Source organism: Uloborus diversus, chromosome 7 (genome assembly GCF_026930045.1).
Source record: "Uloborus diversus isolate 005 chromosome 7, Udiv.v.3.1, whole genome shotgun sequence".
NCBI classification, from domain to species: domain Eukaryota; kingdom Metazoa; phylum Arthropoda; class Arachnida; order Araneae; family Uloboridae; genus Uloborus; species Uloborus diversus.
The window spans coordinates 149,521,386-149,534,955 of NC_072737.1; the positions used below are offsets into that span (position 1 = coordinate 149,521,386).

General features: G+C 37.9%; 1 protein-coding gene across 1 annotated transcript in view; it reads right to left on the bottom strand.

Annotated features, from left to right (window-relative positions):
- LOC129226625 (pre-mRNA-splicing factor SLU7-like) overlaps nucleotides 1-13,570 on the bottom strand; it is a gene marked incomplete at its 5' end in the record, with an annotated part of 53,931 nt that extends 40,361 nt beyond the window's left edge. The window contains 3 exon segments of the mRNA XM_054861256.1: nucleotides 418-498; nucleotides 12,595-12,742; nucleotides 13,317-13,570. Of these exon segments, the coding sequence (XP_054717231.1) occupies nucleotides 418-498; nucleotides 12,595-12,742; nucleotides 13,317-13,471 (384 nt within the window).

Consider the following 13,570-nt stretch of genomic DNA (forward strand, 5'->3'; position numbering starts at 1 on the left):
AAACTGAAAGAAAGTCATCAAATTTTTTTCCGTCCCGACCTCTGTATCGGAAATGTTATCCAAGACAGAAATCCGTCCGGAGATGGAAGGTTTTGCACCTATGTTGTGAAACCACAATTTACAATAAAAGACGGGAATTGCAATTCAAAGTTATCTGCCTTCAAAATTTTTCTTCTTGCCTCAGTAAGAAAGTTTTTATTTGCATCATTGTTTAGCAATCTATTTGAATCAACAGAATTTGTAACACAATCACAGCCTTTAACCAAGAAATTAATCTGCTTAAAAATAAACTCCTTGGAACCCCCTAAAAATTGAAATGGCATCTTCTGAGCCATGACCCTTTAGCAGGCACCCCTGTATATATTAATTAATTTAAGGATATGATTTTCAATACAAATGTTCAGAATATTACATTACCTCTAAGCAGTCTTTCTTTTTATGTCCCATGGCTCCACAATTTTCACATGCACCATCTCTATATTTAACACATATTGAACCCTGCAAAAAAATAGTTGTAACACAAGCAAACATTTTATTTATTTATTTATTTTTTTCAATTATCAAGTAATACAAAATTAAATTTGTCTTCCATTTACTTTTATATCCACATATTTGTGAAAACATTTTTTGTTCATATGTAGGGATGTAAAATTTCCCGAAATCTTGAGGTAATGGGGAAAAAACATTTTCTAGGTTCATTGGTGGAAAAATTGGATTTTAAGAATGAAAATTTGTTTTTTAATCATAATGTTACAAATCCTGTAAATAGTAATTATTGTAGGAACGTAACCTGTAAATAGTTTCCCGTAATGAATATACAACCCCTTTTCATATGGCTAAAGTATACGTCCCCCAATTTTCTTTTCTTTTCATTGATAAAATTTGATAACGGTCTACGCATTTCGCGAAGAGGTAACAATGTTGTGGAAAATTCTTTTCGGTGTATAAAAGCCGTTAGCGATGGATAAACAGTGGAGTTTCGATTGATATTTCGAACTGAGAGCATTTTTGCTCTGTTTATTGCGAGGCATTTCGCTGTGTTGTTTTCGTATTTGGAAGTAAATACGTGTGTAAACGTTGAGTTTACGGTGTTGTGTGATAATTGCTTAATTGCTGATGAATAATTTAGCAGTTGTTGAAGATCTTTCCTGTACATAGTGTAAATAAATTTCCTGTGTTTTTATCAAGAACTGTGTCTTCATTTCAAGAAAGTGGAAGTCGCACCGAATCCGTTACAATTTGGCGCCCAACGTGGGGCTTCTTCTGGACTTTCTTGGAGTAAGTGTGACTTTGGACATTTTTTCATAAAGACTATTTGAATTTATAGACTTTGTTTTTATGGTGATTACTCGCGCAATGGATGACCAATTAAAACAACTTCTGGAAGCAATTAATGCTGTGAAAAGCGACTTGACTGAAAGTTTGGCGGCTAATCAAGAACAATTAAAAAACGATATGGCGGCTAATCAAGAACAATTAAAAAATAATATGGCGGCTAATCAAGAACAATTAAAAAGTGATCTGACTGCAAGTATGTTGGCAAATCAAGACCAGTTAAAAAGCGATTTAACTGTGCTGAAAATGGACTTAACGTCTAACCAAGAAGAAATTAAAAACAACCTTATTTCGGTAAAGACTGTGATGGAAAATAAATTTAATGACATAGAGCATCCAGTTGATGCTATTGAAGAAAAATTTGACACCGTTGAAAGCCGATTCAACGCTGTAGAAAATAAATTTGAAGAAGAAGATAGAAGATTTCATCTACTTAAAGTAGAGATCTTTAAGGACGTGGAAAGGAGATTGGCGACCGCGGAAAGCAGCTCTGTACAGTTTGGCGCTCCCACATCGGTTGCTCAACCGTCCATTAAACTTGCCACATTTGATGGGAAAACTTCGTGGCAGGTTTACAAAACTCAGTTCATGATAGTGGCGGAAGCGAACGGATGGGACTCTGCTACCAAGGCCTGCCATCTTGCAGCATTCCTGAGAGGTGACGAAGCGGACATTCTTCAGACCCTTCCGGACGGCCAGCGCCTGGATTTCGCCGCCCTCACATCTGCGTTGGAGCTTCGCTTCGGTGAGAAGTGCCAGAAAGATTTCAGCCGACTCCAGTTGAAGTCTCGTTTCCAGAAAACCGGGGAAACCCTGCAAGAGCTTGCGGCGGACATCGAGAGACTGTCTCATTTTGCTTTTTGCGACTGTCCTGCGGATGTTCGAGACAACCTGGCACTCAACTACTACATCGACGGGGTTCGAGATCCGGAAATCCAGAAAGCTCTACGGATGGCGGATGTCAAAGACCTGAATTCTGCTGTTGTGTATGTGATGAAGTTGGAGGCCGCCCAGCAAGCAACCTGTGTGGATCGCCATCCCATCCGAACTCTGGAATCTGATGAGTCTGATTCCAGGTCGTCCCACCTCGCTGAACTCGAGAGACAACTCGGTGACTTGGCAAGACATCTGAGCAGCATAACAGCCCGAAAGAAACAAGAGCAGAAGTGCTGGAAATGCGGTAGTGAAGGACACCTGCGAAGGAGTTGTCCGGCTCGCCAAGCTACGAGAGGGAAGGAAATCACCACCACCAGAGCTCTGCAGATTTCCTCTTCTAGTAGTGGCAGTGATGGACTTTTCATTTACGCCCATGTAAATGGGAATCCTTGCAAACTGATTGTCGACACTGGAGCCAATGTGACAATCGTTAGGACAGATGTGGCTCGTGAATTTGGATTGAAACTGCTGTGCACATCGCCACGCGTAAGTCTCCAGACTGTGACAGGTGACAAAATCGAGATTGACGGTAAAGTGGACTTGGAAATAGTGTTTGGGAATACCACCTACCATCATACAGCATTCGTCGCTAATATCACGGACCCCTTCATTCTCGGATTGGACTTTTTGAAGAAATATGACTTCACTCTCGACTTCAAGACTAATGAGCTGCACTCGATGAGAGAAGACATAGCCGTTTTCCCTGCAGAAAGTGATGTAAAATCCGCTCATCAAATAATAGCCCAAAGAGATTTATCGATTCCCTCAAGGTCAGAATCATTAATACCTGGCTCCCTTGAAGAAAGCAATAGTTTTCGATTTGGACTCATTGAATACCCTAACCTAAGCAATAACCTAAAAGGAGTGCTGGTAGCATCTACGCTGGTGGACCTTTCTAAGGATGTAATTCCTGTGAGAGTCGCCAACGTGAGTGAAAGGCCAAGGAATATCCGGAAAGGTGAAGTGTTAGCAACTTGTACTCCAGTAAACTGCATCATTAGAAGAATCAATTCCCCCGAGACTGTGTCTTCTGAGTCCTTGACATCGAAGTTAATTGGGAGTGCACCATTAACGAAAGACCAAAGAACTGCTGCGGAACAATTGGTGGATGACTTCAAGCATCTGTTTTCATCTACATCGGAGGATGTTGGCCGTACGAATTTAACGCAGCATAGGATCTACACTGGAGAACACCCCCCTATTAAACAGCATCCAAGACGACTACCGTTCGCCAAGAAGGAAGAGGTTGAGACCCTCCTGAAAGAGATGAAGGAGAACGATGTAATCGAACCTTCATCCAGTCCTTGGGCGTCTCCCATCCTCCTGGTCCGAAAGAAAGATGGCTCCACCAGATTTTGTGTTGATTACCGACGGCTGAATGAAATCACCAAGAAAGACAGTTACCCTCTTCCACGGATAGACGACACCTTGGACACTCTTTCCGGACACAAGTGGTTTTCGACCCTGGACTTGAAGAGCGGCTACTGGCAGGTTGAGATACACCCTGATGACCGAGAAAAGACAGCGTTTACAACTGGACAAGGCTTATGGCAGTTTAAAGTGATGCCCTTCGGCCTCTGCAATGCACCAGCTACTTTCGAGCGTCTTATGGAGACAGTGTTAAGAGGACTTTCCTACGAATCCTGTCTGGTCTACTTAGACGATATCATCATCGTGGGACGCAGTTTCGAAGAACATCTGGCAAATCTTAGGAAGGTGCTGCAAAAGCTTAAGGAAGCCAATTTGAAGTTAAGCCCGTCTAAATGTAATTTGTTCCGACGGGAAGTGAACTACCTTGGTCACATCATCTCTTCTGAAGGTGTACAAACCGATCCAGAAAAGGTATCTGCGGTCAGGAGTTGGAGTCGTCCCGAAAACATCCATCAGCTGCGAAGTTTCCTGGGGCTCTGCACGTACTACAGGAAGTTTGTAAAGGGTTTTTCCAACATCGCACGACCTTTGCATAAGCTGACGGAGAGCAAGCAAAAGTTTGAATGGTCCAAAGAATGCGAAGCTGCATTTCTACGACTGAAGGAGGCTTTAACATCAACGCCTATCCTCGCCTATCCTCAGCCTGAAAAATCCTTTATCCTGGACACTGATGCGAGCAACGAGGGCATCGGAGCTGTTTTATCCCAAGAAATTGACGGAAATGAACATGTCATCGCTTACTGGAGCAAATGCTTATCAAAGTCGGAGCGAAATTACTGCGTCACCAGAAAGGAGTTACTGGCCATAGTGAAAGCTGTAGAACACTTCCATCATTACCTCTACGGCCGAAAATTTCTGCTTCGGATAGATCATGCCTCGTTAACTTGGCTTTTGAACTTCAAGAATCCAGAAGGCCAGATAGCCAGGTGGATACAGCGGCTCCAGGAATATGACATGGAGATAAAGCACCGAAAAGGGTTATCTCACAGTAATGCTGACGCTTTATCAAGGAGACCCTGTCCTGAGAACTGCCACTATTGTTCCCGAATCGAGAAACAGTATGGAACGACTAGCCCAACTGCCTATCAGGTGACAGTGACTCCAATATCATCAGAACCTGATCCATGGAGTGACGACCAAGTTCGAAAAGATCAACTTGAAGACCCCGACATAAAACCAATTTTGGAGTTCATGGAAAGTGACAGTCGACGCCCTAGCTGGCAGGACGTTTCCATCTTCAGTCCTGCAACAAAAAGATACTGGGCTTTATGGAACTCGCTCCATTTACGGAACGGCGTGCTGCACCGAAGATGGGAATCTGATGACGGCAAAACGTCTAGGTGGCAGTTACTACTTCCCCGATCAAGGATTTCAGATGTTCTGAAAGAAATACATAGTAGTGCGACTGGAGGACATTTTGGTGTCTTGAAAACCCTCAATAAAGTTCGGGAGCGCTTCTTCTGGAGCAAGGCGAAGCATGACGTGGAGAAGTGGTGCCATTCTTGTGACGCCTGTGCTGCTCGTAAAGGACCGAAGAAGAGAAGCAGAGGGAAGCTACATCTGTACAACGTTGGAGCTCCTTTCGAACGAATTGGGATCGACATCCTGGGTCCTCTACCAAGAACTGCTGATAGGAACAAATACATTCTTGTTTCCATCGACTACTTCACCAAATGGCCGGAAGCATATCCCATTCCAGATCAAGAGGCTACCACCGTAGCAGAGACTCTAGTCCAACATTGGATCTCGAGATATGGAACACCTTTGCAGATTCATTCCGATCAAGGGAGGAATTTCATCTCTGCTGTGTTTAAGGGCCTATGTCAAATTCTCGGAATTGAGAAAACTAGGACAACACCACTACACCCACAATCGGACGGCATGGTGGAGAGATTTAACCGCACAATCCTAAACAATCTCTCACTTATGGTATCCAGAAATCAACAGGATTGGGACAAGAAGCTACCTTTGTTCCTGCTGGCCTACCGCAGTGCTGTCCACGAGACTACCGGATATGCCCCATCTCAGATGCTCTTCGGACGAGAGCTTCGGCTACCTTGTGATCTCGTCTTCGGTCGTCCTCCGGATGCGCCTGCATCGCCTGAGGAGTACATCCAGGATCTCCAGGCCCGGTTGGAAGACGTTCATAACTTCGCACGAGAGCGAATCAACATCGCGGCGGAGAAGATGAAGACCCGATACGACACAAGGTCTACTGGACATGAATTCAACGAAGGCGACAAGGTTTGGTTAAGGAATCCCATCCGACGGAAAGGTCTGTCACCCAAATTGCAGTCGCATTGTTATGGACCCTACAAAGTCCTTAACCGACTAAATGACGTCGTAGTGAGGATCCAAAAATCACCTAATGCAAAACCTAGGGTTGTACATTATGATCGGTTAGCCCCATACTATGGCCATAGTTCATGAGTATTACGTAAACAACCATGGTTGATAACATAAAAGTTGTAGATAATTTTTGCTTTTAATGTTTAGTAATATTTCTTGTTATTATTGTGTTTCCTTTGCACTATTGGTTATTATTTAATGTGTGTAATTGTGAACTTGTGATAGAAGTTTGGCACCCTTTCTGGGGATTGTACTGCCCGGGACGTGCAGTCCTTAGGAAGGGGGCAATGTTACAAATCCTGTAAATAGTAATTATTGTAGTAACGTAACCTGTAAATGGTTTCCCGTAATGAATATACAACCCCTTTTCATATGGCTAAAGTATACGACCCCCCTATTTCCTTTTTGTTCATTGATAAAATTTGATAACGGTCTACTATTTTCCAGAAGCGTGTGGAATATTTGAGAGATTTCTTTTCGGTGTGTATATAAACCGTTAGCGATGGATAAACAGTGGAGTTTCGATTGATATTTCGAACTGAGAGCATTTTTGCTCTGTTTATTGCGAGGCATTTCGCTGTGTTGTTTTCGTATTTGGAAGTAAATACATGTGTAAATGTTGAGCTTACGGTGTTGTGTGATAATTGCTTAATTGCTGATGAATAATTTAGCAGTTGTTGAAAATCTTTCCTGTACATAGTGTAAATAAATTTCCTGTGTTTTTATCAAGAACTGTGTCTTCATTTCAAGGAAGTGGAAGTCGCACCGAATCCGTTACAATATTGTTTTAGAAAACAAAGGGGTTAATATTCAAAAATTTACCTATCCATTTTACTTAAACAAGCGCTACATAAAATATTCACTAATCCAAAAATTTGCCTTTCTTTTTCATAACTTCTAGCAGCTTTTCTCATTCAAAACACCAAAAAGTATCCAAATTTGTTAAATTTATAGTTTTAACTTAGTTTCAGCCAAGAAGTGATTTTTTGTTAACTATCAAATCATTTTTTTTCTCCGTTTCTTTTTGACACTAATTAGATTCTTCTTCCTTTCTTCTTTCAAGGAAAAAATACATAAATAATGAAAATTTCAAAACGAAAACTTACCATTTTTCCAGTTTACTACATGCATTTATAAATATGTGTGATATGCTCTGTTTAAATGGCTGTATGCTAAATTTCCTTTCCACTAACTGATATTATTGATATAGTTCTGTGTTGTATATAATACAAATTTACAATTTTAGTGAGAAAAGTAGCAAATAACACTTTATGGGCAGATAAGTTAAAAACTTCCTGATTCATCAAAATAAGAGGCTTCACATAAGAGACGCTGCAGATAAAAAATATTTAAAGAAAAACGACAGAATGCAGATATTATACATTTCTGAGCACATTATTGTGTGCTTGATATTTCAAAGTTTTCAATTTTGCTGGCAACACAGTTTTATCCCCCAAAATTTCTTCTTTTTTATAACCCTTCCCTATCTCTATTCATATGATCATGGGTGCAAGTTTGGTAATGTGTTCAAGATGGAAAATATTTTGAACCCAGTGTATGGGTGATTAAGGAACTGGCAGACTGGCACCATCCCCCCCGCCCTGGTCTTCATTTGTAAAAGAATTCTTTTATATGATTGCAGGTGGTAGAATTAGCAATAAAAAAACATCCTCAGTGAAGTAGATATATTTTTTAAACGAGGAACACTATCCAATATTCATTAATTAAAAAAAGCAACAGGGGAACTGAATCCTCACCCAAGGGAGGACCCAAGAATTATGTCCCTCAAAAGGCACTCAAATACAGCCTAAAGTAGCGTTTTAAATATTTCAGCATCGAAAATTTTTCGGAATAGAACTTCCGAACCCCTTCCTTTTAAGTTCACCACAAATATCCTTCATTTGAGTTTTGAGGCTTTAGTTTCTAAATTTTTTTTAATTAACAGTACCCTCTTTACCTATATACATGACTTATGACCGCCTAAAAGTTTTAATACTTTAATTTCGGAAAATTTTTGACAGAAGCTTCAGACTCCCTTCCCACTTAAGTCATCCAAAGATAAGATAAATAAATACCTTTGTGTTGAACAGTAAAGTAAACATAAATAACGTCAAAAAGGCACAAATTTGCAGATTACATCATACACGTGTTTCGGTGTTTCAGGGAACGCCTTTTTCAATGTAAAAAGTAAAGAGCTTATGGATGAAAAGACATCTGACAAAAGCCAGTTTCTAATTCAGATTTGGTTGTTACTAAAGCGGACAAGGGAGGCCAAATTGTTGTTCTTGACAAATCACCTTATGTTGATAAAACTAATGATTTGATTTCTTCTGGTTTATATCTCGAAATTTCTAAAGATCCTAGTGACAAAGAGTTGAAAACTTTTTCATCTGCTGTCAAGTCTGTTCAGTCTATTTCTTCAAATGTGAAACGCTCTGTGGTTCCATCTATTGCTAATTGTGCTAGACTTTATGCTTTACCCAAGGTGCATAAATCTGGTATTATTTTCAGGCCGATTGTTTCCAACATTGGTAAGGCTTCGTATAAACTTGCAAAATATTTAGTCTCTGTTTTTTCTCCTCTTAGGAGTAACAATTTATTTACCATTAAAAACTGTTGATTTTGTTAAAAAAATTCAGTTTCGTTCCAAACAATTCTTTTATGACTTCTTTTGATGTTAACTCTTTATTTACGAATGTTCCCGTTGAAGGTTCATTGTTATTCCTTCGTAGAATACTTGCAGAATTTCATTTCACCTTTACGGAAACTGAGGATTTAATTTTGCTCACTCGTACCTGTCGTAAGCAATGTTCTTTTGTTTCTAATGGGAAATTTTATAGCATGTTAGGTGGTTTGGCCATGGGAAACCCCCTTAGCCCCATTCTTAGTGATATTTACATGCATTATTTTGAGGTTAAGCTGTTCCAAAAATTGCAGTTTCAATTTTATGTTCGGTATGTTGATGATTGTTTTGTTCTAATGAACCAGAATCAGTTTCAGAGTGATGAGGTTTTATCTATTTTAAACTCCATTGATCCTCATATTCAGTTTTCTTGTGAGAAAGAACAGAATAATTACATTTCATTTCTTGATATACTTGTTTCTCGTACTGAAATTGGTTTTGAAACTACTGCTTATCGCAAAACCTTTTGCTGTTTCTTTACCTCCTCATAGACTATTGTCTCATATTCCGAATCAAAAATATTCTGCTTTCAATTCTTTTGTGTATCGCGCAATTAATATTTGTTCTTTATCGGAACTTCTTAAAGTGGAACTTGATTATCTTAAAGCTATGGCAATTGATAGAGACTATCCACCAACCTTGATTGATTCCATTTATAAAAAACTTTCAAATAAATCCCAAACTAATGTTTGTAACCAAACCTTCATCAGAAAGAATTTGGTTGTTTTGCCATTCTTTCCATCTATAAGCTATCAGGTCGCTAAGATTTTAAAACATTTCCAATTCCAGATGGTGTTCTCTCCTGTTAATAAACTATCATTCTCTTCTCTTAAAGATCCTACTCACCCTCTTAATTGTTGTGGAATTTATAAAATTAATTGTAGTTGTAAACTTGCCTATATTGGACAGACGCGGCGTGCTTTAAAATTTCGCTTGAAAGAGCATCAAATTTATTTGAAAAAACAACAATTAAATAAGTCTAGTATTGCTCAACATTGTTGAGATTCGAATCTTTTGATTTTAACTCTTATCAGATTATCCAAATATGCCCCTATTCATCAGATCTTGACTTTTGGGATCTTTTCATATTTTGAGGAACAGTTCTAGCTTAGTTAATGATCTTAAAGCAGTACCGTATTTTTTCAAGGTCTGGCTCGCATATCAATTAACACTGTCCTATCCCCATCCATTTTTTTTCCATTCATTTTTATATATCTTGCTGGGTCTATTTTTATTTTTATCTTTTTTGTCAGTGTTGACATTTCCCCCCCCCCCTCCTTTTCTTCTATTTATCTTTAGTTTTTCCTTTTTTTTTTTTTTTTGAAAATCTTGTTTTTATTTCATTTCTTGTGTGTTTTTTCTTTCATGCTACTTTTCCTTTCTTGCAGTTCACGGTTATTGACATTGTTTTTTTTGTTTAAACTTTGGCTTAATCTTTATCCAATTGGATTCTTTCTTTTGAATTTTTCTGTACCTCAGAGAGAGCTCTTGGCCTTTCTTTGCATTCCTATTGGTTCCTTATTGATTTATGGTTTTCTCATTGGTGTTAGGCTAACCCGCTATTTTTATCTTTTTAGCTGTATGCTTATTTGTCCTTGGTTTTGTCGGATGTTTTTTCATCTATAAGCTCTTTACTTTTTGCATTGAAAAAGGCGTTCCCTGAAAGGTTGAAACACGTGCATGCAGTAATCTGCAAATTTGTGCTTTTTTGACGTTGTTTATGTTTACTTTATCATCCAAAGATAGCGAAAAACAGAGTTCTTAAAACCAAAGTAACGAAAATTTTTCGGGATGGCCGGCGGAGTACCTCTCTCTCTCCTTGTGTGAAGCAGGCACACTAAAGGCAGTGTAAGTTTGTGTTCAAGATTTATTTCTCTATCAAAAGAGCAACATTTCCCGCATCACAAAGACAACCCAAAGTTTTAAGACTTCAATTTCGAAAATGTTTCGAGAAAGACCCCTGAATTCCCTAACTCTTAACTCACTCAAAAATAGCCAAAATAGCATTTTAATACTTTAGCATAGAAAAATTGTCGGGGGAAGGAGCCCCCCCACCCCCGTTTTCTTTCCCTTAAGTTCACTAAATTTGACTTAAATTTGCAGTTCTCCCTTTTCATCATCGAAGTTTTTAGAATTTAATTTCTAAAATTTATCGAGAGGAAGCCTTCGAATTCACTCTTCTTAAATCCCCTAAAGCACAGTTCTGAATACTTCATTTTTGAAGGGGTGGGGACCCCGAACTCCATCCTCTATGTTCATTATAGATGGTCTAAAGTTTCACTTTTAAAACTCTAGTTTCGAAGGGAAACTGAAGGAAAGTCATCGAATTTCTTTCCGTCCCGACCTCCGTCTCGGAAATTTTGTTCAAGACGGAAATCCATCCAGAGACGGAAGGTCTTGCGCCCATGCATATGATACTAATGCAATTCTAATATAAAATTTAAATAACAAGTGAAATGTAAAGATTCTAATTGTCTGTGTTATAAAGTGGATGGGACGCTATACTATCTGCAGCAGCAAAAACAGCAGAATGCTTCAATGACTCATGAATTTTTGAGAGTCAGAACGTGTATTTCTTAATTGGTGGGGAAAACTTGAATTTTTAAGGGGGGAAAATCTTAGATTTAAGCTAACACAGAGTAGTTTTATATTTTTGAGAATATCACCCGCAGGTAACATAATTCAGAAAGCTATAGAATTTAAAAAAAAAAAAAAAAGACGGCAGATAACACTCAATGACGAATAATCTGCAGACTATGAGTCGTTTCTTAATACTAAATAAAATAAAAGTTGGCATACCTATGTATAAAAATCATTTTTGGCCTCGAAAAAAAATCTTAGTATTTCTACTGTTGTGAAAATTCTTTCTTTTAAAAGACTGCCAGAACAGGGGCTTGATGGCTTGAACTCTGGATCACTCAGTGAGGATTAACAAAAAAAGTGGGGGCGAAAGAAGTGTAGGTGTTAGGGGGGCATGGTCCCTGAAGTTGTTTTTATTATATTTTTATCAAATTTCGCTATATTATGCTTTTAATATTACTAAATTAATAATTTCTAAAATGGCATCAAAAATCGAGAAAGATGGCTACTGCAAGTTTTCCTCTTTCATTTTTATGAAATAAGATGAGAAAGTTTATTTATACTTAGAATATTTATTTATTTAATTTTTTTAGAAATAAATCAAACCTCATAAAAAATAAAATCATTTTTCAACCAATCATCAATTTTTAACTCAGAAAAGTGAGTGGACAGTTGCCATCCTGCCCTTTCCGAGCTGCCTATGTACCTGCATCTAGGTTATCACATCCAGACTGCAGTTTTGTTCTTGTTAGAAGTCATCAGTCTGGAGTAGTGAATAACCCAACTGGAAGCGGATGTCATTACATTGAAGCTGAGAGCTCCAGTAATTTACTACTAAATACCCAAACTTTGACTTCAATTTACAAGTTGAACTGCACCATGCTGAGGACACTCGCTGGAGAGATAAATTTACTTTATCTACCAGTTAGTTAACACTCTCAGGTTCAATCAGATGACATCTGCCCCTAGCTCGGTCAATCAATATTCTAGACTAATGAGTTCTAACAAGAACGAAACTGGAATCTCGGGATGTAAGAACTGGGCTATCTGATATATTGTTCTCTGTTATCTATCCTTCATTTAATTGTAGTTTCAAAGCTGAGCATTTTAATTTTAAGCTTTTTTTGGAGTTATATTTATATTTTTTGGAGCTATATTCTCACAAGATACATTGTTTTTTTAAATCTGCATTGAAAAGTGCTGAAAAGAATTCTGTTGCTTAGCAGACTATTAAATAAGAGTAAAAAAAAAAAAAAAAAATTAAAAATATATATCTATACCTTCAATCCCCGAACATATTCATCACTTATTTTACTGAATTCTGTCAGCTTATCGGGCTGTGGTCTCTGATGTTTCAAAGTGGCAGTTTTGGCACCAAAATACCAGGGAGCAGTTGAAATGTACTGAGGCAAATGTGGGTTGATATCTCTAAAAATGAAAAATGAGTAAATTAAGTACTTGCAATTTTATTTGCAAATGAATCACAATCTTGATATGCATTACATACTTCAAAACCCATAGATCAAGACTTATTTTATTTGAAGCAAAAACAAAAGTTACAGATCACATAACAATTCACCAACGTACCAGTGACAACACTTAGTATTTAATACAAATAAGAAAATAAGCTTTAAGAAAATCCTTACATTTCTCATTGTAGACATTATTTTTCCTGATTTCATACGTTTAGGAATACAATTTCTTTATTAAAAAGACATCATTTTAATTAAAAGCCTCAGACAAAGAAGACAAGTTCTGAAATTTATTACAATCATTTTTTTTACAGTACAAATTAAAAAAATGAAATTCTTCTTTTAACCCATTTTAATACGAAAGACTTTGTCCTAAAAATTAATGTTTAACGGTTCTTCCACCATCTATTTCCAGAATGAGAGCCCTTGCTGTCGTTCAGTCGCCTATTTTTATATCCAATAAAATCCTACATAATGAGGCAAAGCAGTTAATAATAATCATATAAATACAAAGAAACAAAATTACTAACTTTCCATCTTCGTCTACTGCAGCTGGAGCATTGCCTGCTTTTCGAGCTTCTTCCAGCTCTTTAGCTTTACGCCAATCCTCTCTACTGCGTTTCTTGGGTTCTTCAACATCACGGTTTTTAATAATCTCTGACACGGGACGGCTGACAGAATTCATGTCTGAAAATCTATCCTATTATATCTGAAGAAATACTTAGCAAATTTAAAGCGATTTAAGGGTCCATATCCACAATAAAAAAGCTTGTGTTTACGCAAC